Source organism: Morone saxatilis, unplaced genomic scaffold (genome assembly GCF_004916995.1).
Source record: "Morone saxatilis isolate NCDOM2014 unplaced genomic scaffold, NCSU_SB_2.0 Contig17, whole genome shotgun sequence".
NCBI classification, from domain to species: Eukaryota; Metazoa; Chordata; class Actinopteri; family Moronidae; genus Morone; species Morone saxatilis.
Window position 1 is genome coordinate 7,808,874 of NW_023339729.1, and position 16,863 is coordinate 7,825,736.

Below are 16,863 nucleotides of genomic sequence, written 5' to 3' on the forward strand. Positions count from 1 at the left end.
TTCTCTTTAGCTAGCTAGCTAGCGCTATCATATTAATGTCATGTAATTCTCTTTAGCCAGCTACCTAGCACTAGCATATTAATACCTTAAATACTCCTCTGTAGCTCTGTGTGTGTGTGTGTATGTGTGGGGGGGGGGCTGTTCATTACTGTCACTGTTTGAAAAGCTCTAATGGTGTTCCACCTGGCCACAGAGAGACATAACAACCTATACCTCTGAGACAGGGCCCTGATTGAGATGTGAGTAAAAGAGAAGAGGTGGTGGGGGGGGCAGCAGATGGGCTCTGCAGACAATTAAAGTTGCATGTTCTGTTGTGGTTAGTCCACTTTGTTCCTGTCACTCGCCTCATCCTCAGTGACATCTCTCCTCTTCATATGCCACTGCATCTACCTCACATTTCCTTCCTTCCTGCCCCGACATTTCTGCCCCATTCTCTCTCCTCACTCTCCCCCTCCTCCCGCCATCCTCAGCTCTCCTCCTTCCTTTCACACTCTCCTCCACAAGACACAAACCTCCTCTCCCCTCTCTCCCGCGCTCCACATCTCTCCCTCCCCCACCCCCCAGCCTTAATTGGGAGTCAGGGAGAGCAGTGGAAATCGCATTAACGCGGGCCCTGCCTGGGTGTGCCATCCATCTTCTTTTTTATTACGCCGCGCCGGGGCTGCCTGGGCTCTGCCGTTCGATTTGTCACCGGCCTCGTTCGCTGATAACAGGCATTTGTCATCGCCTTGCCTCCCTGTTAATGTTATCATCTCCTCCCTGACAGCCGCCCTCCGCCGGGGAGCGCCGGCGACAAAGCACATCCGTCAAGCGAATATTTCCACGGCTAAGGGGACCGCACACTGCAATAAGCCACATTAAAGCACTTATGAAGGGTGCAGGCCGAGTATGTGTGTGTGTATCCGTGTGTACGCACCGGTGCCACGACGCGCGTCGGAGTGTGCGCTGCGTGCGCATACACACCCGCGAACACACGCGCGCAGGAGCGTGTAGTGCGCTTGTCAGTGCCGTAAAAGAGACGAGGTGGGGGCCGACAGGGAGAGGAAGAGGTAATTTGTTGCAATTAATTACGCAGTGAGTGTGGCTTTGTTGTGTGGGAGAGCATTTTATCTGTTGGAATGCGTCCTTCGCCAGGCTGTGATGCTATTTGTTTGATTTATAGCTTCTGCCTGCCCGAGGCGGAGTGAGCCTGCCTGTGCGAGTGTCTGTGAGTGTGTTTTTACATGTGCACAATGCTGTGGCATTATCCACAGAAATATACTGTAGTCTCGGTGACAGGGAGCCCTTTGTTTGTGGGTGACGTTACATATGAACAACCACACTGCCCCTGTTTGTCCTCTCTCAGGACTCAAGCTCCTGTTTTCCATTTGTCATTCAGCAGCAAATCAACAACTCCAAAGGTTGACTCTCAATCACCAGGCTCACCTTTTCCTCCTTTCTGTGACTTAAAGCCATGTCTGAACGTGCTGTGACACTCAGATCTATCCGTACCCAAACCCCAAAACAATCCAGATGTGATATGCTGATGTTTCTCACACTGCCCTGGTCGATCCTCTTTCTTCTCTCTCTCCTCTGTGATGTCAGGGCAAGCAGGGATGTGACAACATTTATCCATTCTGCCTCAGTTGGGGGTTTGCAGGGACCTTGTGCAGGGGCTGACAGATGGATCAGCCAGCCTAAAGGCAGTGGGAAGAGATGAGAGAGAGAGGAGTGCCACTTCCCATTCTTCAATATACTGTATGACTCCCACATTTGCCATACAATGTCACATGATATGGCAAATTTGCCACCCTGGCTTACATAGGACTGCAGGCAGGATGATGGCAGTTTCGCACACTGAGAGAACGCAGCTACTTCTGTGATTCTTCACACCATGGAATTACAAAAAATATGCCATAACGTCCCTTACTTTAACTCCAAATGTCTCATTTACATGTTGAGGACAGAATGAAACTAATTTGTTGTTGGAACCAGAGATAGAAAATAAGATTTGTTAAATACACAACATCATAGACTCATATAGGCATACTAAAGAGATGTAAGCATGTTGGTTGGTTGTTGCTTGTTTCAGACATTGACCTCCAAAAGGAGCTGCAAAACATTTTGAGTAAAATCCATGTATTAAACCTGCAATAACTGATTTTGTAGGCCACTTGGGGCCAGCAGAAACAAGCTGTACACACAACACTGATATATCATCACCTTATAAGCTAAGTGTAAACATGACAAATCATTGTAATGATGTATTGACATTTGTAAGTGCAGCCTTTGTGACTTCTACAGTAGCCTAAAATGGACAAACTAACACTGGCTGTAGATTCGCATTTTTGCATGTTTTGCAGCCACCGTAGTTTCTCCTACACCCTGAGGAAGCTGAGCTGTATTCAGGTGGTCGCAATCTGCAACTTCACCACTATATGCCACTAAAGCCTACACACGTGTTCTTTACTTAATTTACATTTATAACTGGATTATTAAAAAATAATTCCACCACAAGGTCCTTTGAGCAGCTCTTCAGTAGCTTATGCTCATATATGATCTTCATCATCATTTTTCTGAGCACTTTAAAGACTTCTTGTATATGTTGGACAATCTAAATTTAAGCTGCTCCCCTCAGGGTGGTGCTACAGAGTACCTCTGGCAAACAAAAAGATCTAAAAGGGCTCTTTTATACCTAGTGCAATAAACTTCATGAACAAGCTGCAGTTATCTGCACCCTTCTGCGCAGAAGGCATGTTGTACACTGTGTGCTGTATTAACTGTTGTGAGATGATAATGAGACGTGCCGCATTGATCTATGTTTTTATCTGATAGGGTGAGAACAAAGGTGATTTTCCAGCCTTGGCTGAAAAATTTAATTTATAATTTGTTCTATTCTAAGTTCCAGATACGCCATTTAATAGCTTTCTCATCTACGTTTCCAAGGTCAGTAAATGTACTTTGAACCTCATTAGCAAACCATTTATTTACCACTAATAAGGCCATGTTAGTTTACCCTTTGTTTCATGATGGGTATTTGTGCTGTAATTGCAAGAGTTATTTTATTATGTTTGTGGCTGTTTTGGTGTGAGGCAATAATGCCAGAGTTTTCTCTTTATTGTCGTTTTCTATGTATAGAGGCAACCTCTAGTTATTGGAGTCACTGCAGCTAAATGAATGTAAAGTAAACACTGGCCCCGAAAGAAGCTACAGTATTGATTGTGGTATTACAGAAGAGCTGCTCCATATTTGATGGTTCAGTGGGGTAAACTTGGAATATCGCTTCCTGTATACGAATGACTCTTTTGCTCATATTGTTGAATGTTTGGTTGTGATTACAGCATTTAATCAGTAAAACAGTTTAGAGCTCAATACAGCAGAATAACAAAGAAGAGACAGATTTTCATGTTCAAACATCTTTATATTTCTGAACAGTCTCATTGTCACTGACTCCACCATATATTAAACCAAAAGGTATTGTAAAACATACAGCAGATAAAAAACTCTTACAGCTACTTCGATGTGATATATTGATAAATTGTAAATTTTTAAACAAGCTTTACATACATGTGCATATATTTGGACAAGGCGTATGAAATGACTACTACAGTAGCCACAATATCCAACTCTCTTTAGTAAAAAGAGACACAAAACTGAACAAGAGATACAACAAACACAAGCTCAAGTTCTTGGTCAACACATTCACCTTGAGCTGAACACCGTAAACATACAGTAACAGTAAATATTGTATTATGAGCGGCTTTCATTCCTTCCTTCAGTGCACTAAAAGTGCTGCCTCAGAGGTGTTATTGCTTTGTGACTCAATAAACATATTCTCTCTCTATTGAGCAAGGGACAGCACTCAACACTAAATATGAACAATAAAGTAATCATGGGATGTGTTCAAAGAAAGTGAAGCTAATGCAAAGATTAAAACTTGAGCACTGTGAGAAACCAACTCAGCTCCTGTAAAAATGCTCTAAGATGCGGAAAAACGGATTAAAATGTCACTGATGGTTGATTTGAAACACATGACCGCGTGACCTCTGCCTCACATAATGTACAGGAGCTACACTTTGACTGCGGATTAACTGTGGAAACAGAAATTATTCTCTGTCTGTCGACCCAGACAGGCCAGTTTTTCTTTTTGTGTACGATTGTGCATGCGCATTGGTCTTTGTAGTTTTCACATAAAGCGGCAGATCTCATCAGATTTCACCTTTGCTACCGTTATTTCAGTCATTACAAACCAAGAAGGCACACTGAGAGAAGAATCCATCGTTTACAAGTCGGTCCACCTCCTCACTCCTTATTTTTAGTCAGGTTGGCCAAGAGTTCCATAACCGTTCATCACAGCCAGTTTGACATGACCATTGGGCGTCAACTCTTCTTTGAGGATGTTGTTCTTGGAAGCGAACATCTGGCTGATCTCCATAAAGGTTTTGTTCTTGGTCTCGGGAATAACGAAGATGGTGTAGATGGCCACCCCCAAGCAGATCGCACAGAAGATCAGGTAACAGTAAGGACCTGTCGCTATCTGTGGTGGGAGGACACATAGTTAGACTGAATAAAAGAATACACATACAGTACATGATCAAAGGAAACAAATACTCTTCTGACTTTCTTTACAAAGGGGAAACTATCCAAGGAAAGCAAAAGGAGACAGATTTGAAGCCACACTGTCATAGTACAAGTACATAAATACTGCTTAGTGCAAGGAATTAACATGAATCTGATCCCCAACATAGCCAGAGAAAAACTAAAAGCAGGGTACTGTAGGTTTTCTACGAACTACTTAAGATTATAGTAAAGGATTAGCTAGCTTTAAAAACGAGTGACTTGGAATAGTTAGATCAGCAATAATTGTGTTTTTCTTCTTTTTTGGCTACTCGGGGTCAGCAGAAAGGAATGCAGAAAACACTGATTTAATCTCCTTATGAAGTTTTTACATGGAACGACATTAGCACTCCATTTTCTATTTTCACCAGCTTGCTGCTAACTGTGTCAGTCAGTCTGTCTGTTTCGAGCTACACCTTTCATAACCAGGGGTATTTGAGCCATTGTTAAAGTGAAAACATTGATTAGTGCAGCTTTAAAGATGAGATGGAAAACTAAACTTTTTAAGATTATTTTTTGCTATCAACAGAACGTTTAGCCTAGCTTAGCACAAAGACTGGAGGCCAGGGGCAACTGCTAGCTTAACTCCAAGTAAAAAATACAACTTTGCACAGCTCTGAAGCTGTTCTGTTTACACATTTTCTGAAAATAGAATTTAATAATTTAATAATGGTGTGACAGACCTTGGGGCCAGAAATCATTAAAGTTTACATCTTCACTTTTGACGAGACAGACCATTGTCCTCTTTGTGTCTTTTCAACTAGAACAACACTGAGGACAATGAAAGACAGCAAGGTCGCCGTTTTAATTGGTCATTTTATTGGTATTTGGGGAGTCGCCTCTGTTCAAAAAAACCAGACAGCCCATATTGTCAAGTGTCTGACACTGAAAGTGGAGCCACAACAGATCCTCAAAGCAATGTCAGGATGAACTTGACATTCTCAATGTTTACTCAGGTCCAGACCTGAAAATGCCTGGTCACCCCAAACTGAAATGAATTGTTCATTCATTGTTATCTGTTATTGTCATATTTTAGATTAGGTGATAGGCTTAGGTTCAATGAAAAAATGCATGTATTTGGAAAAAGATTTGGAAATAAAACAATTTACTGATTTTTAATTCCACCTTTAGATATTTCTATTCAATGCTTTACTAATGTGCCATGATCTATGTGATTGTTTGCAATTATATCAGCATATTCTTCTGCCACCCCTTAAAGTCTCCATACCAGAGCCATGCTAGATCTGCCCCAGTGTCAACTAGGCTAAAGATGCAAAATATACAATCTGTGGGTATATAAAATGAGAATCCACCCATGAAATCTGCTACACAATTCGTACTACATACACATTTCAGGATCAAGATTTCAAAACTGAACGCAAACAGTATCAGACATAGAATTTGAGTTTGCTCTGACCTCTAGGAAGGGAAAGACGAAGCCGATGGTAAAGTTGGACAACCAGTTGAGGCAGCCGGCCACAGTGTAGGCAGCCGGTCGGTGAGACTGCTTAAACAGCTCTGCAGTGATCAGGAAAGGCACACCAGCTACACAGAAGAGACAAACAATATATATTGTGTCTATTGTGACAACAGCAACCTTCTCAATCAGTCATGGTTCAGTCCACATACAGTTCATCTATTGGTTTGATCTAACTAGGTATCCTATCAAGCTGTCATAATACAAATCACATTTAACCACCCAGTGCAGCTGTATGAATCTATTGGGTGTTGTGAAATTAACATCAGCGTCTTCATTCATCAATTAGTTTATCAATATTCCCACTCAGGACTATTCTTTGGCAGCCATTCAAAACAAACAACATGATATAACAAATGATAAACATTCCTCAAGCCCCAGCGCTATTATATTACACTCCTCTTTTTTCTGAATGTACTTCATTATGTGTTCATTATTACTCAGTGATCATAGATTGACAAGAGGAGGATTTTTTGTCAGCTTGGCAAAAGTCCAACACCGAACCACAAGAAACAGAACAGCTTAGCCAGGACTTTAGCAATTCATTGGTTTGACATGCAGGATCTATGAGACGTTGTCTTAGCTTTAAACACATAATTCTTCATTGTTAGAAGTGAAAGCTATGAAGGAGAAATATGCATTAATATGCTCCAATGATGAGCTTTCCAAATGATGTCCTCATTATCTGTGCATGATAATTGCATAGAGGAAGGTTTAATATCGTCAAACCAATAACTATGCCATAATTTGTCAACATCTGTGGTATGTATTGTGGGAGGGGAGGGGGGGGGGTCATTGTGCATGCAAGGTTTTGTCTGAAGGAAACCGTATTCATCACGGCTAGCTTATGAACAATGAGCCATTAAAAGTCTAATTGCAGCAACAGAAATCCTCGTCTTCGTGCCGAGGTATAGATTTTGCTGGCTTGACGAATGACGCTATGTAAACCAGATTCGTTCTAATTCATCATCCTCGCAGGTCCACTCAACGTGGCTCCTAAAGTTGTAAACTATTGCCTCTTAATTCACTTCACTCAACTCATCCAGTGTACAAATGGTTGCGGGAATGGATGTAGTGTGGCAGTTATGATTTCCTAATTTACAAGACTAATGAAATACAATATCTCTTCACAGTCGGAGGAGGAGGAGGAGGAGGAGGAGGAGGGAGGGAGTGTTGCTGGGAGTGTTGCTGGCTTTTAGATTTGCCGCTTGCTGTTGTGCAATCTTCCAGCAGGGAGCAGTGTTATCTTACACACAGGGAAGCCCAAATCTAGTGGAGTATGCAAGGACTGGAAATGTTCATTTTAAGTTTATAAAGGGAGGCTTCATGTGAGATGCAGAGAGGGTAGAAGTGCTAAAGTGCTTACCTGGACCTATGCAGAAACCAGCAATAATCCCAACAACGCAGCCCACGCTGATGTAGCGCATGAAGGACAGCTGCGCCTGTGATTGATCAAACACAAGCCATGAGTCTGAAGTCATGAGTTGTAAAGATTAGCAAACAATTTGCATATTTTCTCATAATTATTCATTTGTATTTATTTCATTCTGATTCTATGTAAAATATTAGTAACATGATTTGTACCATGTGGGGCCTCCTGAAATTTCCTTCATAATCCTTTACTGTTTGTACAGTAAACAGGGGTTTTCCCAAGTTTAGTCAGTACCACTTTTGTTTACTGAAGAGACTTTTTTTTCTAATAATAATCTGATAAATGTTTGTAATTATACTCTTAAAGGATAGGATTACAAATGTTCAAGTCTGCTTAAAACAACAGTATGAACATTGGAACATGTCTTGCTGTAATCATTCCTCTTCTTCATACTGGCCATTAACAGATCCCTCGCGAATGCGATTTGAATGCAAAAACGTATAAAAAGTTGATGAGACGCTAATCTGAGGCTTCATATGTTTGAGTTAGTCAAATCAAGTGGATGTCTTCCAATATTACAGCTTGTTTAGTACAAAGGGAGAAAAGATTACAGCAAGCAAAATGTTTCATACAGGAACCCATACTTATATGACAAAAAAAGGGAAACTAACCATAAATTACACACAGATTTTAGTTTATGTAAATAAGTATGTCAATTCTACTGTCCTTAGCCTCATTTTAACAATGTACTGTATGCCGTACGCCACGACCTGCAAGTTAATGTAATATATTCCTAGACGAGCAGGGTGTCAGATGACACAGTACCTGGAAGAGGATAGACAATGTGATCCCCACACAGCAGAATGCCATGAAAAGGAAGCCGCCAATCATCAGAGGTCTTCTGCCCAGACGCTCAATAGTGAAACACTGCAAAATGCACAAAGAGGTGAGAACTGTTGTGATTGGTTTGCAATGTGAGACATTATCTAGAAGAACTGACTTTTTATCCTCTGTCTTATTTAGGTCTCATGCCTAATCTCATTTACTGGTGCACCACAGACAGTACATGGAGTATTCTTTGATGTTTATGTAACACACAGGGCAGCAGTGAATGAGTGAGTGCCACATACAGGATATTCAGACCTTTTTCACAGCAGACATTTTGACTTGTCATAGTAGAAAAAGCAAAGGTGAATCAAATGTTATGTAAATGATGTACTGTATGTATATTTTAGTAACACTGCACAGAGTAGGTTATATTGTATGGCCACTGTATTTTATCGTATTTTATTTTCTACATTGCCTTGTGCTGCTGCTTCAAATTGACTTTCCTCAACGGGAGGTCAATAAAGGTGCATCTTATCTCATCTGATCTTAAAAACTTGATGAAAAGTACTTGATCCTTCATGACTACATGACTTTTAAAATATTTTCAACTGGACTCTAAAATAATCCCAGTCATGATCTGTACTCTAAGTTTAAGATCTATGGGTAAATAGTTGAACATATTGAAACAGAGAAAGACATCAGCAAAAGGAGCATGGAAATAAAATATGTGAATTAATGAAACAAATTTGGTTATCATTAAGAACATACATTAAAAATGACTTCCCTGTCTATTATTAGAGTTGAAATTATCAGTTATATGTTTTTATAATGAAATGAAATAGAGAAAAGCAGCGAAACCCCACATTGGATTCACTAGTCCATCAGTTTCTTAATCATCATATAACATAGTGTCATACAGTCATGATATAATAATGTGGTCTTATTGTGTGAGATAATGTTTACTCACCCCCAGCATCCCAGAGATGACCTCAATGGCACCAGTTCCCACTGTTGTGTACTGAATATAAGGCTCTGGGATTCCTGCATTCTTAAATATGTCATTTGTGTAGAACCAGATCTGAAATTGACAGTGACAATAAGTTTATTAATATACTGAATATGTCGGACCACAGACAGACACACAGACGGATGCTCGGAAACTCAAAGTTTGTCTTTTTTTTTTCACAAGGAGCCAAAAAGTCACTCTGCTTATTTGGTGTTTCCGTGCAATTCATCATAGTGATCATTATCATCACACCGACCATCACTCATGCATTTGAGATACAGCGTTTCATCAGTATGGACTTCTGACAAGTGCTCCCCTTGAAATTAATTTGTGTATTCTCATTAATCACACTTGCTGATGCAACATCCATCATTGATGAGGTGTGGACAAGATTGTAATTGGTGCAGTTAAATGCTGTCTTGTTGATTTAGTAACCGTACATATGCTATTTCATCACCATTGCAGCACTGAAGTATGCATACACACGCCTCTATCGAAGCAGGAAACATACACAAACAATTTGAAAAAGTTAAAGAATGAGTTATATTGTTCTGAGCACATGAATGAAACATTATGTATTTATGGGCTATATATATATATATTCCTTACTGAATTGAAATCTACCCTAAAACCAGAAATCCTGTTATTTCTATCAGATCAGATTAGATTTAGCTTTTTTTCTTTCAAGATGATGGTCAACTGATAAAACACAAAGGACTCAAATAATTGCTGTGGGACTACTTACACTCATATATAGGCTATGAATAATTATATTATTTTATTAGTCAGTAGCCTGCTCCATCCTTCCATCCAGACTCACATTCTACATAAACTGGTTAAGCATATTTCCCCTCTGAGGCTTCTTTCAGCTCTTCCAGGCCAAATCCAAGCTGTTCCTAGACCAGCTGACGGATGTAGTCCCTCTGGTGCATCTGGGTGTACAACAAGGTCTTCTCCCAATTACACAGCCAGAGGGAGGCACCTTAAGGGCTCTCTGCACCTGTGTGAACCGACTAATCTGAATCCTCTGAACTCCAAGGATCATTTATCTCCCTGGCTTGTTTTGAGCTGTGCAGCGCTGTGTTAAAATCAGTTCACCTTATCACCTTATCATCATTACCTAGGTGATGGTCATGATAAAGCCTGGCCTATATATCAATCTTGCTTTGTGGTTCCACTTTTAAGTCTTCCAGAAACTACCTGGCACAATTAGTTTTACCTTAAAGTGTGATAATTGAGCTCCCCTACTTCCCACTAACATCTCATTTTACGCCTGAACTCGATGTCATGTCATGTTCCACCACAGATTTCTCTGGTTTGCACCACAGTCCATTGAACAATAAAAGGACAACATCATCTCCATAAGTGCAGAGATACCCCTCTAATGTCACTAACCTTGACAGTCTTGGTAAGATCAGGTGCAATGAGCTCAACTCCATGCCAAGAGTTCAACAAACTTTGAATGTTTTCAAATCAAAAGGCCTGCAGCATTTGTCTCAGCAGCCTACACTCACACAGTGCCCCCTCCTCCTTATACTAATAAAAAACATGTACAATCCTCAGTGACTAGAGGGAAATTCACAGTGTTTCAAGCAAATCTGACACTCAAACCCAAAAGCATTGCACCTTCTGCACTTTAATATTGTTTGGTTGTCTCCTCATTTCAGTAGCTAGATGCCCAACATACTCATACTCAGGGAACATAAGCCATGTTGTTTGGGTCGACACAACCTGAACGTGATATTAAAGTCTTTTGTTGTCTCCTTGCTAGGAGAATGACTCTGTTCAGTGGAAGGACTTCACCAGTATATGAATATTGGGTTAGATTTAGTTGGAAAAGATTTGTTATTTCACTCAAAAGCATAACATATTTGCTTATGTTATGTTATATTTAATTAAAATAATTTAAAAAATATTTTCTTTAAAAAAAGACAAAGACAAAAAAGAAGAATATAGTGATTGGGAGCTGCTGCTTTATGATCTAAATTCCCAGACAGCTATTATGGTAACTTAAAGATTGATGGATGGGCAAATGGTGCAGAAAACATTCTCAACAACTCCACAAAATCAGTGTTACACATACTACAACAGTACACACAGAGTTTGGACACATGAATTTATCTGGATGTTTGCAGTGTTCCCGTCTGAAACAGCTGGGACAGAGAGACTCAGTGGGGTGTGCCCCTGCTGGGAAATGGTATTAGCACGTGAGCCAGCATGCATAGAGTTTCCATCCACATGGAGAAATGGGAAGAAAGATGTGTTGGACTTTGTTTGTGGATGGTTGGACTGTCTTATGTGGGGTAACACTAAAACAGAGGACCAGGAGAAAATTAGGCGTGGTCCTGTTGCAGTCGCTGCATGTGGGGCCGTGATGTATAGACAGGAGGAGGTGCATATGGGTGGAGCACAGCTGGGAACAATAGCAATATGAGATCTCACTCTCATATAATAACTGCACAGTCTTAGCACATCCAAAATGTAAGCACACACACACACACATACACAGAAAGGACAACATCTCCACTAAAGCTCTTTGCACTTACTGCATCAATGCCAGACAGCTGCATGCCAACGTTGACCACAGCAATGGTGATGACCTGCCAGCGAACACAGCGGTCCATAAGCAGACCACGAACAGAGATGGTCTCGATGGAAGACAGAGAGCGCTGTTCCTCCTGCATCTCCTCAACTTCTGCCTGGATGTTTCCCTTAAGACGGTACCACTTCAGGGCTAAAGGACAGAAAATAGAAGCTTTTACCAGCCTGCTGAAAATCACAGTCCCACCATTCACCTTCAAATCAAGGGCATATGGGATTGGGATTTTGTGTCATTTTGTGATCTTTGGATGACTCTAACCTGCGATGGTGGCATCAACGTCTCCCTTATCTATCAACAGGTACCGTGGGCTCTCTGGAAACCATGGCAACAGCATCAGCTGGACCAGTGTAGGAAACACCACCAGGGACAGGAGCAGAGGCCAGTGCTCTTCCTGAATGGGAAAAAAGACACCTTAATAAAACCCTATTTAATGCAACAATCAACAGCTTTTAATCATCAGCTTATCATCTCTGATGAACAGTGCTGTTAAAGGGATGTGAATGTGAGATGGGATGAACCAAAAAGAAGAAATGAATTAGGAGATGGCAAGAAATAAAAAAAAAATAAAGAAAATCTCTTTAAGCTTAATTTTTCTGTGCAGCTGTTTCACACAATAGACACAAGTGTCTATTGTATCAGATAGAACTGGGCAGATGGAAAGAGCATCACCTCCTCCAGTTCTACCAGATACAGGGGGAAAAAACATGAATGAGAGGAGGAGGAGAGCTACAGGGCCAGCTGTTCATGTTATATAAATAATTGTTATCTAATGGCACCCAGCATTGTAGGTGTTCACACACTGTATCATGCTAGTTATTCATGCTTATACGTGATAAGTGAATGTGCCATAGTTTCAAGCTCCAGTCTGAGAAGAGAATCAAGCACCTGATGTGTATATCTACTGCAAGACTAGATAGATGGAGGATGGATGACGGGAGGAGCTGTGTAAGCTAACAACTATGCCTCAAATTCACTACCAGAATGTGATTCATATCATGTCAGAAATCTGAACCATGTCAACAATCACTTGACATTTGCACTGGTGCGGCATCAGTCCAGAGAGAGCATAAAGGACTTTTCCTTCCCAGCCGCTGACGTGACAGAGTAGACCTGTGTAGCGTTTGAATGGCACGATGTTAGTACCTTTCCCAGCAGTTCGTGGAGTCCCAGGACCTGAGCGATGAAGACTCCAAGACAAATGTGAATGCTGGGAACGAGGCCCAGAAAGCCTCGCAGGTTCTTCGGGGCGATTTCACCGAGGTACATTGGCACCACACTGAGAGAGATACCTTAGGAAAAAAAGAGTGATTCAATGCTCTATGTTTTGGTTCTAATTATGTAATATTTCTTAATGTCAGACATTAAGTGCCTGTCTCCAGCTTGATAAAGGTTGGTGGAAAGTGAGAACACAAGAGCGAAGATGCTAAGAAGTCCATGACTACTATCCCTGACAAAGTCTGATATGTTGTATTTTATAAAAATGTAAGATTATTCTCAACCTAATGAAACCATAAACCAAAGCAAATTTTCTTCAAGCATCAAAATTTTCCATAGTTAATTTCGGCAACATTTGTTTATAGTTCAGTTTCTTAGTGTGAGCAGCTTAATATTTAGCTAAATGAAAATACACTGGAAAAAATGGGAGAATGGATTCCAAAAAAGCCTAATGAACAAAATCATTAAAAGACATTAGAAGCACTTTCAAAATAAAGGATGACTAATTCCAGTGAAACATCTGCAAATCAGCACAAGCACATTAAACAGCTCTGGGTAGGCTATAGTATGAAGCTACTTATATGTCTCTCTAATGTGTTACTGTAGCTTTGCATCTACTCATCTGCAAATAAATGTAAATTTTTTCAAGCTAGAATGATGTAACACAATGTCATTAATTCAGGAAGCAGGCAACCCTACCTGAGTGAACTCCTGTGATAAAGCGTCCAACAATGACCATCGCAGGCATCCTGCACGCTCTGCTGGACCCCATAAGAGCTCCTCCTATAAACACCAGCACAGTGGCTCTCACCAGCGTCCCTTTCCTGTTTGGACACACAGTGATCCGTCTTTACTCAGAGAACAGGAACTGTCAGAAGCACAAGCTGATGCACTGAACATGTGTTATACACCCAAAAATCATCCACAGACATACTAACCTTCCATATTTGGTGACGAGTTTGCCCACGAGCAGGGCCCCGGTCATCCCACCGATAGCAAAGATCGACACAGTGAGGGAGTACAGGACGGTGAGGAGCTTCTCATCCGGACTCCAGTCGTAAGTTTCTATCATCGTCTCATTGTAGAAGTCTTTGATGTACTGGTGGAAGAACGAAAGAGTTTATTTAAGATTGTCCAGCAGGGGAAAAGACAGATACATTCATTACAATATACATACACCATGTAGAATTACAAAATATAATCCCCTTTTGCTGAATATCCATCCAAAAAATCACACTTTGCCCCAACAAAATACAAAAAATATAGCTCTGTGAGATCCTAGTAACTTAAGAACACAATAGATTTAATTCACAGAGCACAAAAATGGCCATGAATGACCGCAGAAATTTTTTTTTTTATGGAAGTTCATAAACTGCATGCTTGCTAAAATGACAGTGACAGAAGATGATTTCAAGCTGTCCTTGTAAGGCCATTACTTAAAAAATAATTAATCTCAAGACACACAATTCACTCACTCTCTGTGAAGTGAAACATCAGAAAATGGATTTCTCTACCTGAGACAAGGCACTAAAAAAATTGAAAAATACTAGTATATCATGGAAATCTGAAGCGATTTCCTTAATTTATATTTACTTTGTTTGGATAACTTGGGACCTCAGGTTATGAATGAGGTGAAGACCTTCCCCTCCTTAAAAATACCCTGGCTTTGCATGAATCAAGGTCATGGATAATAAGGACCTTTATCATTTCAATGGGAAAACATGGACATGACAAGGTCTCACGGACCTTGGCCTCTTTTTCTTTTCTTATTTTCTGTTTTACGCAATGTAATTTCATCTTACCCTCAATGACAAGGTCTGTGGTCTGTCTGTTTGGTTTCAGTACAAATAAAATTAAGAAAAAAAAAACAGGAAACAAATTATTTTGTTTGTTAAATAAGACACACAGAGTGAAAAATTGAAGGAATGCGCTCCTGGGGAGTGCAGTGACGACAAGAGGGGAGATAAGTTTGTCAATTTGTCATGGAACTCTGTGAACAGCGTGTGTCCAATTTGTCCCAAGAATGTGACCATCTCTACCACATGCAGGGAACTTCTGCATACAGTTCGGACATATAACTGACCAGTTTAAAATGATTCACTTGCAACAGCCTGGTGCTAGTTGAGCAAGAGTTAACTGATCACATACCTGAACACATACCTTCTGTTCATACAACATGCTGGGAGTTCTGGATGACAGATATTGGTAATAATGAGACAAGGATCTTTCTTCAACTTTGATGGCCTCATTGCCAAATATGTATTAATATGCTGGATATCTGTATTGGTATCAATATTAACCTTATTAAGTGAATCAACTATTTCTTATTCACTGTTGTTATTAAATTCAGTAATTTCACTTTTATTCGGCCGCATTGGGCCACCAACTGACGTCTGAGCACCACAGCAGTCCTTGGTTCAATATTGCCTATATTGTCACTTGAACTGCATTTTCACAGCAGGAGCCTCCATTATTTTATGTTCATTTATTGCAGTGACTTAATGTCACTGTATAAACTTGTTACTTCCACTTACACTTAATATCTAACACAGATACATTATCCAAATCAGTTCCACTGAGGTACAGATTTTAAAGTGCACTAAAATAATCCATTGCACACTGCTTCTTGTCCAAATAGAGCCCAGAGAGTCCAGAGACCTCACTGACACATTGCAAATACTACACAGTAAGTGCTCATAATCAACAAGGAGGGATATTCACATTTGATCATCTGACTTCTACTGAATGTTAGCCAGAAGCTCCTCTATTTATGCTTTCAGTTGAGATTTGAGTCAAATCGGCACTATCAAATTGTTGGAACAATAGCTGGAGTGATGAGCCATGGTCACATGACATAAAGACCAATTCGGAGCATATAAGCAAAGAGGCTATTAAGAAACTTGTGATGACCTGGCCTTGACTTTCTCCTTAGTCCTGCTCACTTGAACCTTAAAGTGAAAATTAAATTAGGCCAACACATTTAAATCAAGGCTTAGGAACAAGGATGGAAAGCTCTGTGATAATGTAATCTGATTACTAAGACAAACAAACCCATATCATTAAGTTAGTTCTTTAGGTATCCTATAAAAAAACATAAACTCATAAACTCAACACTGTCAACCGCACCTTCTGCCACACCTAAAATTCGATTCGGAGCACACATGCATAACGAATGTCAGATGACACACAGCAGCCACTGAATCCCTAAGCACACTGAAGTCACATGCGCTATGGTTAAAGGTTTCACCTCACCACATCAGTAGCAGGAATATGTGTGATACAACGCATCTGGAGCTAGGAGACGGTTACCTTGGCAAATGGAAGCAGGGGAAACAGCTAGCCTGGCTTTGTGACATTAGTTAGACCAATAAATAGTTACAACATTCATCGTTTAAAGCAAATGAAATCTAACATGTTACTTAGTTAACTTTAGAGGTGTCTGTAAGTAAGTAAGTGTGTTTTTGAACTTTGGACAGAGCTAGCTTTTTCCCCCTGATTCCAGTCTTTGTGTCTTTGTCTTTTCTAACCGTCTCCTGGCTCTAGCTCAGTACAGATGCAAGTGGATTCATCTTCCATCTAACTATTGGTAAAAAAGTGAATGAACCAATTTCCCCAAATGTCTAACCATACCTTTAAACCCACTATGTGTAAAATTAGAAAATTATTATAGTGGTATTTAGTATAAAAAAACAGTCCAACCTGGCGGCAGGGAGATAAATAGTGCAGCAGGTTTTTGCGTGACGTAAGCAGTGTTGGGCATCTTACTT

General features: G+C 40.4%; 1 protein-coding gene across 1 annotated transcript in view; it reads right to left on the reverse strand.

Moving 5' to 3' along the window:
• Positions 1–3,419: 3,419 nt before the first annotated feature.
• The window catches only part of slc2a15b (solute carrier family 2 member 15b), a 16,710-nt gene continuing 3,266 nt past the window's right edge, over positions 3,420–16,863 (reverse strand). The window contains exons 3-12 of the mRNA XM_035660497.1: positions 14,035–14,195; positions 13,796–13,920; positions 13,025–13,170; positions 12,140–12,272; positions 11,826–12,013; positions 9,241–9,351; positions 8,271–8,372; positions 7,440–7,515; positions 6,014–6,141; positions 3,420–4,516 (exon numbers count right to left, since the gene is read on the reverse strand). Of these exons, the coding sequence (XP_035516390.1) occupies positions 4,295–4,516; positions 6,014–6,141; positions 7,440–7,515; positions 8,271–8,372; positions 9,241–9,351; positions 11,826–12,013; positions 12,140–12,272; positions 13,025–13,170; positions 13,796–13,920; positions 14,035–14,195 (1,392 nt within the window). The 3' untranslated portion in view covers positions 3,420–4,294. The remainder of the gene's footprint in view (positions 4,517–6,013; positions 6,142–7,439; positions 7,516–8,270; positions 8,373–9,240; positions 9,352–11,825; positions 12,014–12,139; positions 12,273–13,024; positions 13,171–13,795; positions 13,921–14,034; positions 14,196–16,863) is intronic.